General features: G+C 39.3%; 1 protein-coding gene across 2 annotated transcripts in view; it reads left to right on the top strand.

The window, feature by feature from the left end:
* The window catches only part of PCCA (propionyl-CoA carboxylase subunit alpha), a 277,273-nt gene that overhangs the window by 32,472 nt on the left and 232,332 nt on the right, over window positions 1-12,469 (top strand). For both annotated transcript variants that reach the window (XM_080916684.1, XM_080916685.1), the window contains exons 5-6: window positions 9,949-10,062; window positions 11,899-11,952. In XM_080916684.1, the coding sequence (XP_080772810.1) occupies window positions 9,949-10,062; window positions 11,899-11,952 (168 nt within the window). The remainder of the gene's footprint in view (window positions 1-9,948; window positions 10,063-11,898; window positions 11,953-12,469) is intronic.

Below are 12,469 nucleotides of genomic sequence, written 5' to 3' on the forward strand. Positions count from 1 at the left end.
TATAGTTCTGCAAAAATGTCACATCTTTTGTAGAGACACTCATTTAAGTTTGGAATGTGGATATTTTCCCAGACTAGCTGTGTGTAATACAACCCCCCCCCCCTTTTTTTAAATGCTGGAGAGTAGCAGAAACTAAAGCTTTGATTAGCCCTGGAATCAGGAGGGGAACAACCAAAACACTATAGCTTACAGAGAATTTAAAGTAGGGTGTTTTTTAGGTCAGTTGCTGGGGTTTGGCTTGGAGATGTTTCTCAGATGACATGACAAAGAACCCGTCCTAGAGGGGATCATGGCCCCTAACCGCTTCTTTCCTTTGCTCCTGCTTGAACTGGCTATGGGGGCACCGTAACTTTCACATGTACTCCCCACTCTGTACCCACCACAGGCCTGTTGATCTCTCACTGCTCCTCCCAAACAGTGAGCCTTAGGCAACTTTCCTCTTCGAAGGCTCATCTCAGGTATCATTTCCAGTAAGAGAAAGCTGACGGGAGTTAGCGTATTTCCTTTTCTGTTTCTGCTTTTGAGACATAATTGCATTTATCTCAGATTGGCCCTGAAATCACTATGTAGCACAGGAGGATCTTAAGTTCCTGATCTTCCTGCCTGCCTCTACCTTTCAAGTGCTGTGATTATAGGCATGCACCACGGTGGCCAGTTTATGTGGTGCTGGGGATCTAACCCAGTGTTCTGTGCCGGCACTCTATAAACTGAGCTGCATCTTTAGTCCTTTGAGTGTGTGTGTGTGTGTGTGTGTGTGTGTGTGTGTGTGCCATCGTGTGGATGGAGATCTGGCTAAGCTTTGGGGTGTCAGTTCTCTCTGTCCACCTTGTGGGTCCTATGGATTGAATATGCCTTTACATATGGAAGTATTCCACTAGCCCTTTAATACACTTTCAGCTAATGGTATTGTCTATTTACAGTGATATTAATGGTATGTAACCCATTATAGATGGAGGAACATTTGTAGTTTTTCTCTCTCAAGAAGTTGTATTTTCACATACCCAATTTATACATTAAATAATTGTTTTTTTTGATAATTTCATATTGCTATCTGTTTTCATTACATATGAAAAATTGTGGCTTATGATTAAGGGGCCCTCTTTCTTTTCTGTGTGAGTATCTGGGGAAGATTCTTACTTGGCATGTAATTTTCATAACATTAAATATTTTCTCATGAAAATGTAAATCTGAAATGATCTTTTAAGAATATCTAGTCTTTTTGGTGAGTGTCACAGAAACAACAAAAAGGGAATTGATTGTAGGTTTTCTTTGTTATTTACTTATTATTTACTTATTTAAAATTTATTTGTGATTGGGTCTCTCTATGAAGCTCTGACTACCTTGGAGCTCACTACGGAGAACATGCTGGCCGCGGGGCGATGGAGAGCTGCCTGTGCTTGCCTGTTACATTCTGGCAGAGAATCTGTTGTATTCTGTTCATGTTCCAAACATTTGAGTTGAGTTCAGAAGAATGAGTGAGTTCATTAACAAGTAATAAAGTTTCAGATGTGGTGGCACACGCTTCTTATCCCAGCACTTGGGAGACAGAGGCAGGTGATCCTCTGTGAGTTTGGGGCCATTCAGTTCTACAGGATCCTCTGTGAGTTCCAGGGCAGTTACACAGAAAAACCCTGACTTAAAACACACACACACATACACACACACACACACACACACACACACACACACACACACACATACACCATCCCTGTGACATAACATCTGAGTTCAATCCCCAGGATCATAGCACACCAAGTGCTGAGGCACAGAACTGTAATCCCAGAACTCAGAAATGAGAGCCAGGAGGATCAGAAATTCAAGATCCCTTTTACCAGCATTATGGGGTTGAGGCCAGCCTGGGATACATGAAACCTTGTCTCAGGAGCAGAGCAACAAACAAAACAACAACAACAAAACCTCTACTAATATGAAAAAGTTTAAACTAAAAATATATTTTTTCCATTAGATTGAGATTAAAGTGCTCAATTATATTTGCTGTGGGGACATTACTCTTAATAGAATGTAGGTTGTTATAAGCACCAGGTTATTTAATTTGTAATATTTATTTATATGTTCAGGTATTTTCTTACAGAAGCACATGTATGTGCACAAAAAAGCATATCCAGGGAGGCTTCTGTAGTTTTAACCTGCAAACTAGGACCCGAGTCCAATAGCATGCCTTCTACATTACTAGGAGTTTTGGGTAGCAGTGAGAAATCGAGGTACTGTTCAAAAAAGGATGTAACAAGGTACAGAATAATTCACAGTGTAAGATCCTCATACCAAGAAAACTTTAAATATACACACTTTTATGTCACATTCATATAAAAGTGCTCATGGCTGTCTGGAAGGATGCATGAGAGGCTGGGGTAGTTGAAGACTCGGAACTGGGATAAGAGTCATTGAAAAGACTGTTGAGTAAGTTATTGACACTTCTTTGTTCTCTTCTGCATACGCTTTAAAACATGTTGTCAGTCAGTTGTGTGTGTGCACATGCACAACTCGAGTAAATAAGAAAATTAAAAACATATTCTCCTGCATAACATGCTAAGGGCTGTGGTACCTGTACACAGGGCTGAGGTAATGCTTTGAGGTATCATGGCTTTTGATGACCACCTATATTTTATCAGGATGGTGTAAACAGTGCACATTCATCACTGTGAATGCCCGTAAAGGCTCTTTTTCATTCATCCCTGTATTTCTTAGCTGATGCTAGTTACTCACTCTGTACTGGTTCATGGATCTCCTCAGATGTGGAATTTCACTCACATTATTGGCTTGTGATTGTTACACAGCTATATAGTTGCATGTGTATGCTTTAGTAAATGATATAAAACAAACATGTCGCTCATTTCTTTAAAAAATTATTGGATATTTTCTTTACTTACATTTCAAATGTTATCCCCTTTCCCGGTTTTCCCTCTGGAATCTCCCTATCCTATCCCTCCTCCCCCTGCCTCTGTGAGGGTGCTCCCCCACACCCCCACTCTTTCCCACCTCCCCACTCTGGCATTCCCCTACACTGTGGCATAGAGCCATCACAGGACCAAGGACCTCTCCTCTCATTGATGCCAGATAGGGCCATCCTCTGCTACATATGCTGCTGGAGCCTTGGTTCCCTCCTTGGTTAGTGGTTTAGTCTCTAGGAGCTCTGGGAGATTTGGTTGGTTGGTATTGTTGTTCTTCCTATGCGATTGAAAACCCCTTCAGTTCCTTCAGTCCTTTTTCTAATTCTTCCATTGGGGACCCCATCCTCATTCCAATGGTTGGTTGAGAGCATCTGACTCTGTATTTCTCAGGATCTGTCAGAGCCTCTCAGGAGATAGCTATATCAGGCACCTGTCAGCATGTACTCCCATGATCATGGATTTGCAGGATAAATACAGTAAAAGTGGTATCTTGCCAAAAGCAATATACAGATTCAATGCAATCTTCATCTAAATTTCAACTCAGTTCTTCACAGAGTTGAAAAGAGCAATTTTCAAATTCGTTTGGAATAAAAAACAAACAAACAAACAAACAAACAAACAAAAAAACCCAAAAAACCCAAGATAGTGAAAACTATTCTCAACAATAAAAGAACTTCTGGGGGAATCATGATCCCCAACTTCAAGCTGGATTACAGAGCAATTGTGATAAAAACTGTATGGTATTGGTGCCGAAACAGGCAGGTAGATCAGTAGGAGAGAATTGAAGACCCAGAAATGAACCTACACTCCTATGGTCACTTGGTCTTTGACAGAGGAGCTAAAACCATCTAGTGGAAAACAGGACAGCATCTTCAACAAATGGTGCTGGTTCTACTGGAGGTCAGCGTGTGGAAGAATGCAAATCGAGCCATTCTTACTAGCTTGTGCAAAGCTCAAGTCCAAGTGGATCAAGGACCTCCACATAAAACCAGATACACTGAAACTAATAGAAGAGAAAGTGGGGAAGCACTTTGAACACACAGACATAGGGGAAAATGTCCTGAACAGAACACCAATGACTTATGATCTAAGATCAAAAATCAACAAATGGGACCTCATAAAATTTCAAGGACATTGTCAACAGAACAAAATTGCAACCAATAGATTTGGAAAAGATCTTTACCAATGCTACATCCAATAGAGGTCTAATATCCAATATATACAAAGAGCTCAAGAAGTTTATACTCCAAAGAATCAAATAACCCTGTTAAATAAGGGAAACAGTTAAACAAAGAATTCTCAACTGAAGAATACTGAATGGCTGAGGAGCACCTAAAGAAATGTTCAACATCCTTAGTCATCAGGGAAATGCAAATCAAACCAACCCTGAGATTCCACCTCACACTAGTCAGAATGGCTAAGATCAAAAATTCAGGTGACAGCAGCTGTTGTCAAGGATGTGGAGAAAGAGGAACACTTCTCCATTGTTGGTGGTAAAGCCACTCTGGAAATCAGTCTGGTGGTTCCTCATAAAATTGGACATAGTACTACCTGAACCCAGCTATACCACTCCTGGGCATACACCCAAAAGGTTCTCCAATATATAAACAAATTCATCATTATTTTCTTATTTTATATTTGCTTTTTAGTTCAGGAAGATTACCTTGTATTTTTGTTATTATATCAAGTCTGTCTTTAAGATCTCATTTGTCCAAAGGCCACTGATTTGTCAAGTTTAAAGGCTCCTTTAAACACCCTTCCAGGGACTGGGGAGATGTCTCAGATATTTAAAAGCACTTGAGGACTGTAGTTCAAATCCCCAGTACCCACATAATTGCCTGGTGTGTAGCGTGGCTCACCTGTAACCCCAGTATTCTAGGTTTAATTGATAGACTCTGCTTCAATGTGTAGAAGGTGGAGGGTGATTGAGGAAGATTTGTCATCCACTTCTGAACACACACATTGACACACATGTGAATGTATGCACTGATTTGGCTCCCGTTTTTTCACAACAGTCATTAATGAATTTCTGAGTCCTTTCTTGATCTCTCCTGTTGGCTTGTTTCCTGCATCCATCCACCACTTCGAGCTTTTACCATTTTTTTCTTCTACCATCATTGACTCCTCAGTCTCTCTTCGTATTAGAAGCAGAAACTTCCTGAAGGTATCCCTTTAATTTCATAAACCTGCTTGCTTTTGTTCCTCACCTGTTCCTGTCTAGCATGTATATGCGCTCTCCTCCCTGTCTGCCTCTGTCTCTTTCCTTCTTTCTTCTGTGTTTTCTGGTTAAATCCTGGCTAGTCCTCCCTGGGTTGGGGGTGAGCTCTATCTTTTTTCTCTTCTGCTCCCATGCTTCTTGGTCCTTCTTGAATTTCTTCATATCCCAGCTGATCTTAGAAAAGAAAACATCTAAACTATACCTCAGGCTTTATTCTGCTTCTTCCAGCGTCTATATCTGGTCACCAGTCCCCACCATAACCCTATTGTTCCTTGCACATCTCTGTCTCTTCATTTCTGTATCCCAGAATTTTTTTCTTTGTCCCTTGTGCACTTACTACCTCCACAGACACGCCTTTTGCTAAGATTTTTGCTTGGGAATCTTATTGTCTGCTGCCCTTCCTCCTTCACAGCCCTCTTTTCTCTGATGCCTACAAAGAACTTGTAGTATTACACCTCTAGTGGGTTTTTTTTTTGGTGTGTGTGTGTGTGTGTGTGTGTGTGTGTGTGTGTGTATGTCCTAGATCAATAGCAATGCATCCCTGCATTCCAGCAAGTCCACTTTAAAAAAACTAAAGCACAACAGTAAAAACCCCAACCTAGAACCTGTTCCCCCCGACTGACCCATGTCAATTATCTTTTATGACATAAAAAGCAGGATGTAGAAAATAAGTCACAGGTCTGGGGAGATGGCTCAGTGGTTACCCACTGATTGTTCTTCCAGAAGATGAGGTTCGATTCCCAGCACCCACATGGTAGTCCTCAGCCATCTGTAATTCCAGTTCCAGGAGATCTGACACCCTCTTCTGGTCTTGGTGGACTCTGCATGCATGTAGTGTACAAATGTACACTCAAGCAAAAGACTCCATATACATCAAAAACTGGGCCAGAAGTTTTGCAGCTCGTTTCTTACTTTTAAGGTTGAGATTTATATTTTGAAATTTGGCAAAGTCCTTAATTCAAACTAATCTTGAATTAAGTATGTAACCACAGCAAATGCAGAGATCAAATTGTCTCTTTAGAAATAGGAGTTTATCTGATTGCTTGAAAGTAACTCTTTAATGCTTCAAAGTAACATTGTGTGGTTGATTTTTCTCTCTTCACCTTTCTAATTCTTAGTAATTTTTACATTCATGACCTTTGAGTTAGATTTGGTATATCCTGATGTCTGGTTAGATTGGGTGAGCCTTGCTGATTCAGGCAAGAATCTTTCCTAGTCTCCGTTTTGCCAGCCTGTTGGTGCTGTAGGAAGTATTATACCTTGAAGGTTATCACATGGAAGACACATGTATTTTTGTTCATCCTGTTGGAGTCAGATCCTATGGAGAGCTATGCTTTGGAATTCAACAGACAAAAAGAATCTTCATGTTTCAGACGGTACTAGTTTAGACAGCACTGAAAACTTCCACTCAGACCATTGCACTTTATGCTGAATGTGCTATGTGACCCAGTCCATTTGTTTTTAAACAGTAAGGTACAGCTTTCTTGATAAACATAGGAGCTAATGGATTGTTTTTGACATATCTCAGGCATCTCATTTGTCTATATAGTTTTTTTTTTTTTTTATTAATCCAAAGTTTTAAAGTTTAGGCACCAGTCTTAATTTCTCTATAGCCACACATTTAAGTAAGTAGATTTTTCTCATGAGTGGTGCTAGCTCTTGAACCCAAGGCCTCATGTACTCTAGACAAGCATAATTTTATTTTCAAAAAGACAATGGGAAAATGATTCTTCATCAGTCCTGTAAGTTTAAAAGTAACACCCTTGAAGCTCATTACTTAGGAAAAACAGGCTGATCCAAGCAACTCTTCAACAAAGAGTTAAAAATAATAAAATAAAGATGTAAAACTATTTCTGCATGAATAAAACCTAGCAATCTCTTTTTGAAAAACACTTGATTTTTTGGGTCTGGAGCAGTCCTACAACCAACATGTTGTTCTTTTTGAACCATAGTAAATCCCATTGGATTAATTTGTTTTAGTTTAAAGTCGTGATATATATATATATATATATATATATATATATGCACATATATACATATATATTGCTATAAAATATATATTAAATATACATATATTTAAAATAAATTACTTAAAATTTGTTTTTTTTAAGATGCTGAAATTTTTGAACCATAAAGACTTTGGTAGGCAAGTCTTTTCAGAATTGTACAGAATTCTACAAAGTTAAGAAATATAATTAAATCAAAGAAAGCACCTCACATACTGTGTACAACAGTAACAATAACATTCACCTCGTAGCTCAAATGGAGTTTCAAAAGCTTTTTTTGGAACAAGGTCTTACAGGGAAATTCACTATGTAGATCATGTTGGTGTCAAACTTGCAGCGATCTGCCTTTCTCTGCCTCTTAAGTGCTGTGATTAAAGGCATGTGCTGTCATGCCTGGCCCCAGTTTCAGAAGTTTAAAATCTAGCCTTTCCACTTCACTGTGTTACTGTCTCTGTGGCAAGCGAGGTGAATGGGATTCTAGATGGTCTCCACCCCTGCTCCAAGGCACTTTGCCAGTCTGTTCTGACACTAGGCTAGACTGTAAGTTAGTTGTGAAATTTATTTCTGAGAAAGAGAAGTAACCTTTTAGAAAGTATGTGTACAGCCCTTCTCCGTTAAGTCTATTGCAGTTTTGACCTTGGGATGTATAAGGTATGAGAGTATTTATTAGAGCGGCGTGACTCACCAGCGGCAGCATGGCAGACTCTGCGCTTGTCCTTGGTCTGCTTCCATGGGGTTTGTGGAAATGCAGGAAGGCATGTCTGCTGAGGCAGCTAAAGAACATTAGAGAGGAAAGGTTATGCTGCAGCACCATGGGGTTATGTGAGCAGCACCGTGGCAGTTTTGAGGACAAGACCAGAGTTCCGGAAGAGTCTCTCTGTCCCCTTTCTGGGTGTTCATTGCAGGCATTTTGAGCATGTGTGTGTCTTTTAGTTTTTCCCACCATACATGTAGCACTTACCAGACCCATTGGCTGGGAAGATGTCCCTCGGGTGTAGCTAGACTTTGTCTTCAAAGGCAGTGACTTACTGTTGTGGCAGTTTTCTTTTCTCCTTCAATAATAAAAGTTACTAAATAAATTCCCATCCAGAATCTTTTAGCACATAGCATTGTTAGGAGATTTTTAAAAAGAATTTAAAACATAGTCTTTCTTCTGTAAACCATTAGGATTTGTGAAGGAAATACACACATCATAATACCGTAGATGGTAAAGATGTTAAAATGAAATTCTTAGGTGGAATGTGATTCTTTGCCAACATTCGTGAGAATTCAGATTAAAGGAAGGTCATCCAAATGTAAAGTGCCCAGGAAAAATTCAGCACGTCATGACAGAAATAAATTATGTAAAGTAAGTGTGCATTTAACTTTCACAGCTGTGCTTACCTGGAGCATGACTCTTTCAAAAGGATCATTATGTTTTCAGGTTTTTCAAAACCCACAGCTTTAATTACAACAACAAAGTTGATAATACCAGAGTCTGGGATGTCTGAGAGCAACAGAGAGGCATGAGCTGGGAATAAGCCAGGTAAAGCTAAGCAAAGGGAGGGAGTCTGCCTAGAAACACGGAACAGTTAAAAGCCTGTAATCAAGGCTTGGAGTCTGCTCCATTAAAGGAGAGTAAGTATGAGTATCTCATATTAAAGCACTGATCTGTAACTTCCTTGAGTTGGTTATCATTTACCATTCAATATGCAGTGACTTTATTACTTAATTGGAAAATTTCAGTGAATTAATGAAAGTAATTCAGATTTTTTTCTAAAAGGCTACTTTATTAATCTTTAGGTCTTATTTCAAAAAGTGGTTTTAAAAAATTAGTTCAAAGCTAAAGGTTATAACTTAGAAACATTGAAATGTTTTCTACTGTAAATTAGTTCAAAGCTAAAGGTTATAACTTAGAAACATTGAAATGTTTTCTACTGTAGATTTCATCCTCTAGTGGAGATGTGGATCATAAATCTTCAGGTGTATGTTTATGCCAATTTTTATGTATCTGCCTTTCAACACAATTAATCTGACTGTGAGTTTCTTAAGCTATAAAAATCATTAGGAGATACCAGTTCAAAAGCCCACTATGACTATTTTCAAAAGGGTAGATTCCTTTTGAAATTAAACAGCTTATTCTTTTCACTATTGAATGCCCACCTAGCCTCCTTTTAAGCAAAAACACTGTTGAGTGAGTTGTCTTAAAAACAGACAGCACATGCCTAAATTTGATGAATTTAAATAGATTGAGCACTTACTACACACATCTTCTTCTTTCCTTTTTTTAAAAAAGACTAAGTGTAAAATGGACAAGGCTCGAATGTGAGAGTATTTAAGTGTTTGTCAGAATTTTCTGGTTCATGTGTTATGATATTGAACTCTTTAGTCTTGGGCTTTAATTTGAGCCTGGTGCCGACCTGATGCTGTGCAGGGACTGGTTGCATCCATCCATTCAGTCCCTCTAATTATTCCCACTTCCTGGGGAGCTTGTTCAGAACTGGGCATGAATGTGCCTGTTATTAAAATATCGGGCCTGTCTGGTTCCATGTAGTGAGGTACTTTTCTGTATCATATTTATGCATGGGTGAACCGGAGAGGGGATACAGGTGTGTTATAGAAATTGTTTGGTTAGGCATGCGTGAGAAATGAAATCATGAGTGGTGCAGACCCGGAACCTTTTCTTGTTACATTGTTGTCTTTATTGCATATTTCAGGGGAAGTTTGATTCTATGGGTAACTGTGGAACAATCCAACCTGCACTTTTGCATCTGCTAATGGGTGATTATTATTCTTTTTATAGAGCATCTGCTAATTCAGGGATTTTTCTCTTTAGGTTCATGTGAAAATGGCGGATGAGGCTGTCTGTGTTGGCCCAGCTCCCACCAGTAAAAGCTACCTCAACATGGATGCCATCATGGAAGCCATTAAGAAAACCAGGGCCCAAGCTGTGAGTCTGAATGAGCCTATCTTCGGCAGCTGTTTCATATGCAGTGAGCACAGAGCTAGAGTTTGTATTGGGAAAAAATAAGAAAGCATGATTGAAAACGCTGTTACCGTCAGTTTCTGTCACATGAGTTAAATGTGGTTGGATTCGCTACTGGAAATCAAAGGCTTTGCAGCATCTGGCAGTGTTGGTGGCTGGTGCTGCAGGTGGCTGCTGGGTTCAGCTCTCACACCAGGGAGCAGCTTCGGTTCAGTTCCACATTTGCCAGGAAGAAAGAAATCCCAATTAGTTTTGAGCATTAACCCTTTCAGTGTAATAAGAGCATTAAAAAACAAAACAAAAAACAAAACAAAGCCCCCAAACTTCTGTATTATGAACAGGTTTTGAAAAGACTGTTTAAATTCCAATTTAGTTGTTTAAAAATTGTGCACACTCAGTTTCATTTCTAGAAATAAAATGTCTATTTGCTAATTATCTCAATTTGTTAGTGTCAACAAAATGCTAATAACTGATTGATAAATCCTTTCTTCACCCCTAATTTGGGTTGGATGGTGTTGAATCCAAGGAAAAAACTGGTTTCTGACATCAGGTCTAGTAATTTTCGCTTGTTGCTTTTAATCAGAGAACTAACTTTGTACTTAATATTAAAGGCAGTGCTATCTGGCACTAGCCGGGAATGCCTTAATGATCTACCCATTTCTTTAGAAAGCAGTGTTTAAATAGAACCTCTATTCTATGATTCCATATTGTGAATCCTTACAGCATATTAGCACTTAATGGAAGTAAAACTTGTACTGCCTTAACCCTTGCTTGTCCGAAGTCTCCAGTAGAATTTTCTATTTGGGTGAATTGGTGGAGTGAATCTTTTCCTATTGTTCAGTGGTTCAATTATTCTGTCCCATGTTCGTGACACTTGGCTTCGGTTTAAACATCAGATTTGTAGCTGTTTCAGGTTCAAACTCTGGCTCCTTCAGGAACCTGGCTCTCCTTTTAGCAGAAGTATTTTACCTTAGGTTGCTCCAACACTGACTGATGTTGACGTGGCTTATGATTGGCTGTGTGGTAGGGTAAAACATGACTTCATTTGGACTGTATACCATGGTTTATGGAGAAGATAGCACTGACTAATTGTGCATGGCCAAATGTAGAGTGAGTAGAGAAAGGCTAGTTACCAGAAGGAAAAATAGATGATACAAAGTACAAGTTAAACCAAATATCCATTTGGGTGCAGTTTGAGAGGCTCTGAGTAGCTTTTGAACACCTCTTGATATTGGAAATAAGATGTACTGTGAGACTTAGAGCTAGGGCTTTATGTATTCATGTATTCATGTATTTATGTGTATTTATTTATTTATCTGGGCAGGGTCTCTCTCTATAGCCCTGGTTGGCCTGGCAATCACTATGTAGACTATGTTGACCTCAAATTTACAGCAATCTGCTGGGGTCCTGTTTGTCCAGTGCTAGGATTAAAGGCATGTGCCACCCTGAGAGCTTCAGAGCAGCTGCTCCTGAGGTTTGCACCTGTTTTGCCAAAGGTTTGTAGACTGCAGCCCACCAGCCCTTGGGAAGTTCTTGAAATTTGTTGACCAGCCTCAGGAAAAGTTAGGTGAGTTTCTGCTCATAGAGTAGGTAAGACCCCTACCACAAGTATCTATCACATCGATGCTATTGTGGCCTGCTGACAGAGCCAAGGAGGAATTTAATTCTCTTCTCAGAAAAGTGAGATGAGCTAGTCAGTGAGGAAGTCACCTTCAAGACACTTAAATAGTGGATACCTTGTGGCTTAAGCAGACTTACAATGTAACAAAGCTAAGAGAACCTTTTGTTTTCATTCCAAAGGTTCACCCTGGTTATGGATTCCTGTCGGAAAACAAAGAGTTTGCAAAGTGTTTGGTAAGTCTGTAACAAGCCCGAAACGACTGCCTTAGTCCAGAAAGCAGCACCCAGGCATGAGCCGTTCATGTTAGACGCCCGAATTTTAGAATTCTAATTGATTTACTGACTTTTTGATGATTGTTAAAAGTGAATATTTCCATTCTGTGATGGAGACCTTGATGAGTCATTATCGGAATGGAGAAGAATTAAAGTTGCTATTCTGATCCACCCGTTACACTATTTGATCTGACTTTAAAATGTGAAAGTGGGGCTGGAAAGAAGCTTGGTGATTAAGAGCACATACTGCTGTTGCAGAAGACTCAAATCTGGTAACTAGCATCACTCCAGGTGCACATACCCCACACAGACACACGTGCATGCATGTAATTAAAAATAAAAATAAATATTTATGTAGATAGGCCAGGTTGTTTGTTGACTTGTTACAGTTATTATTTTTATACCATGAGCATAGGAAATGAGGCCATAAGTAGAAAAGAAAAACAAACAAACAACAACAACAACAAAACCAAACAAA

The sequence above is a fragment of the Micromys minutus genome (assembly GCF_963924665.1).
Source record: "Micromys minutus genome assembly, chromosome: 5".
Lineage (NCBI taxonomy): Eukaryota > Metazoa > Chordata > Mammalia > Rodentia > Muridae > Micromys > Micromys minutus.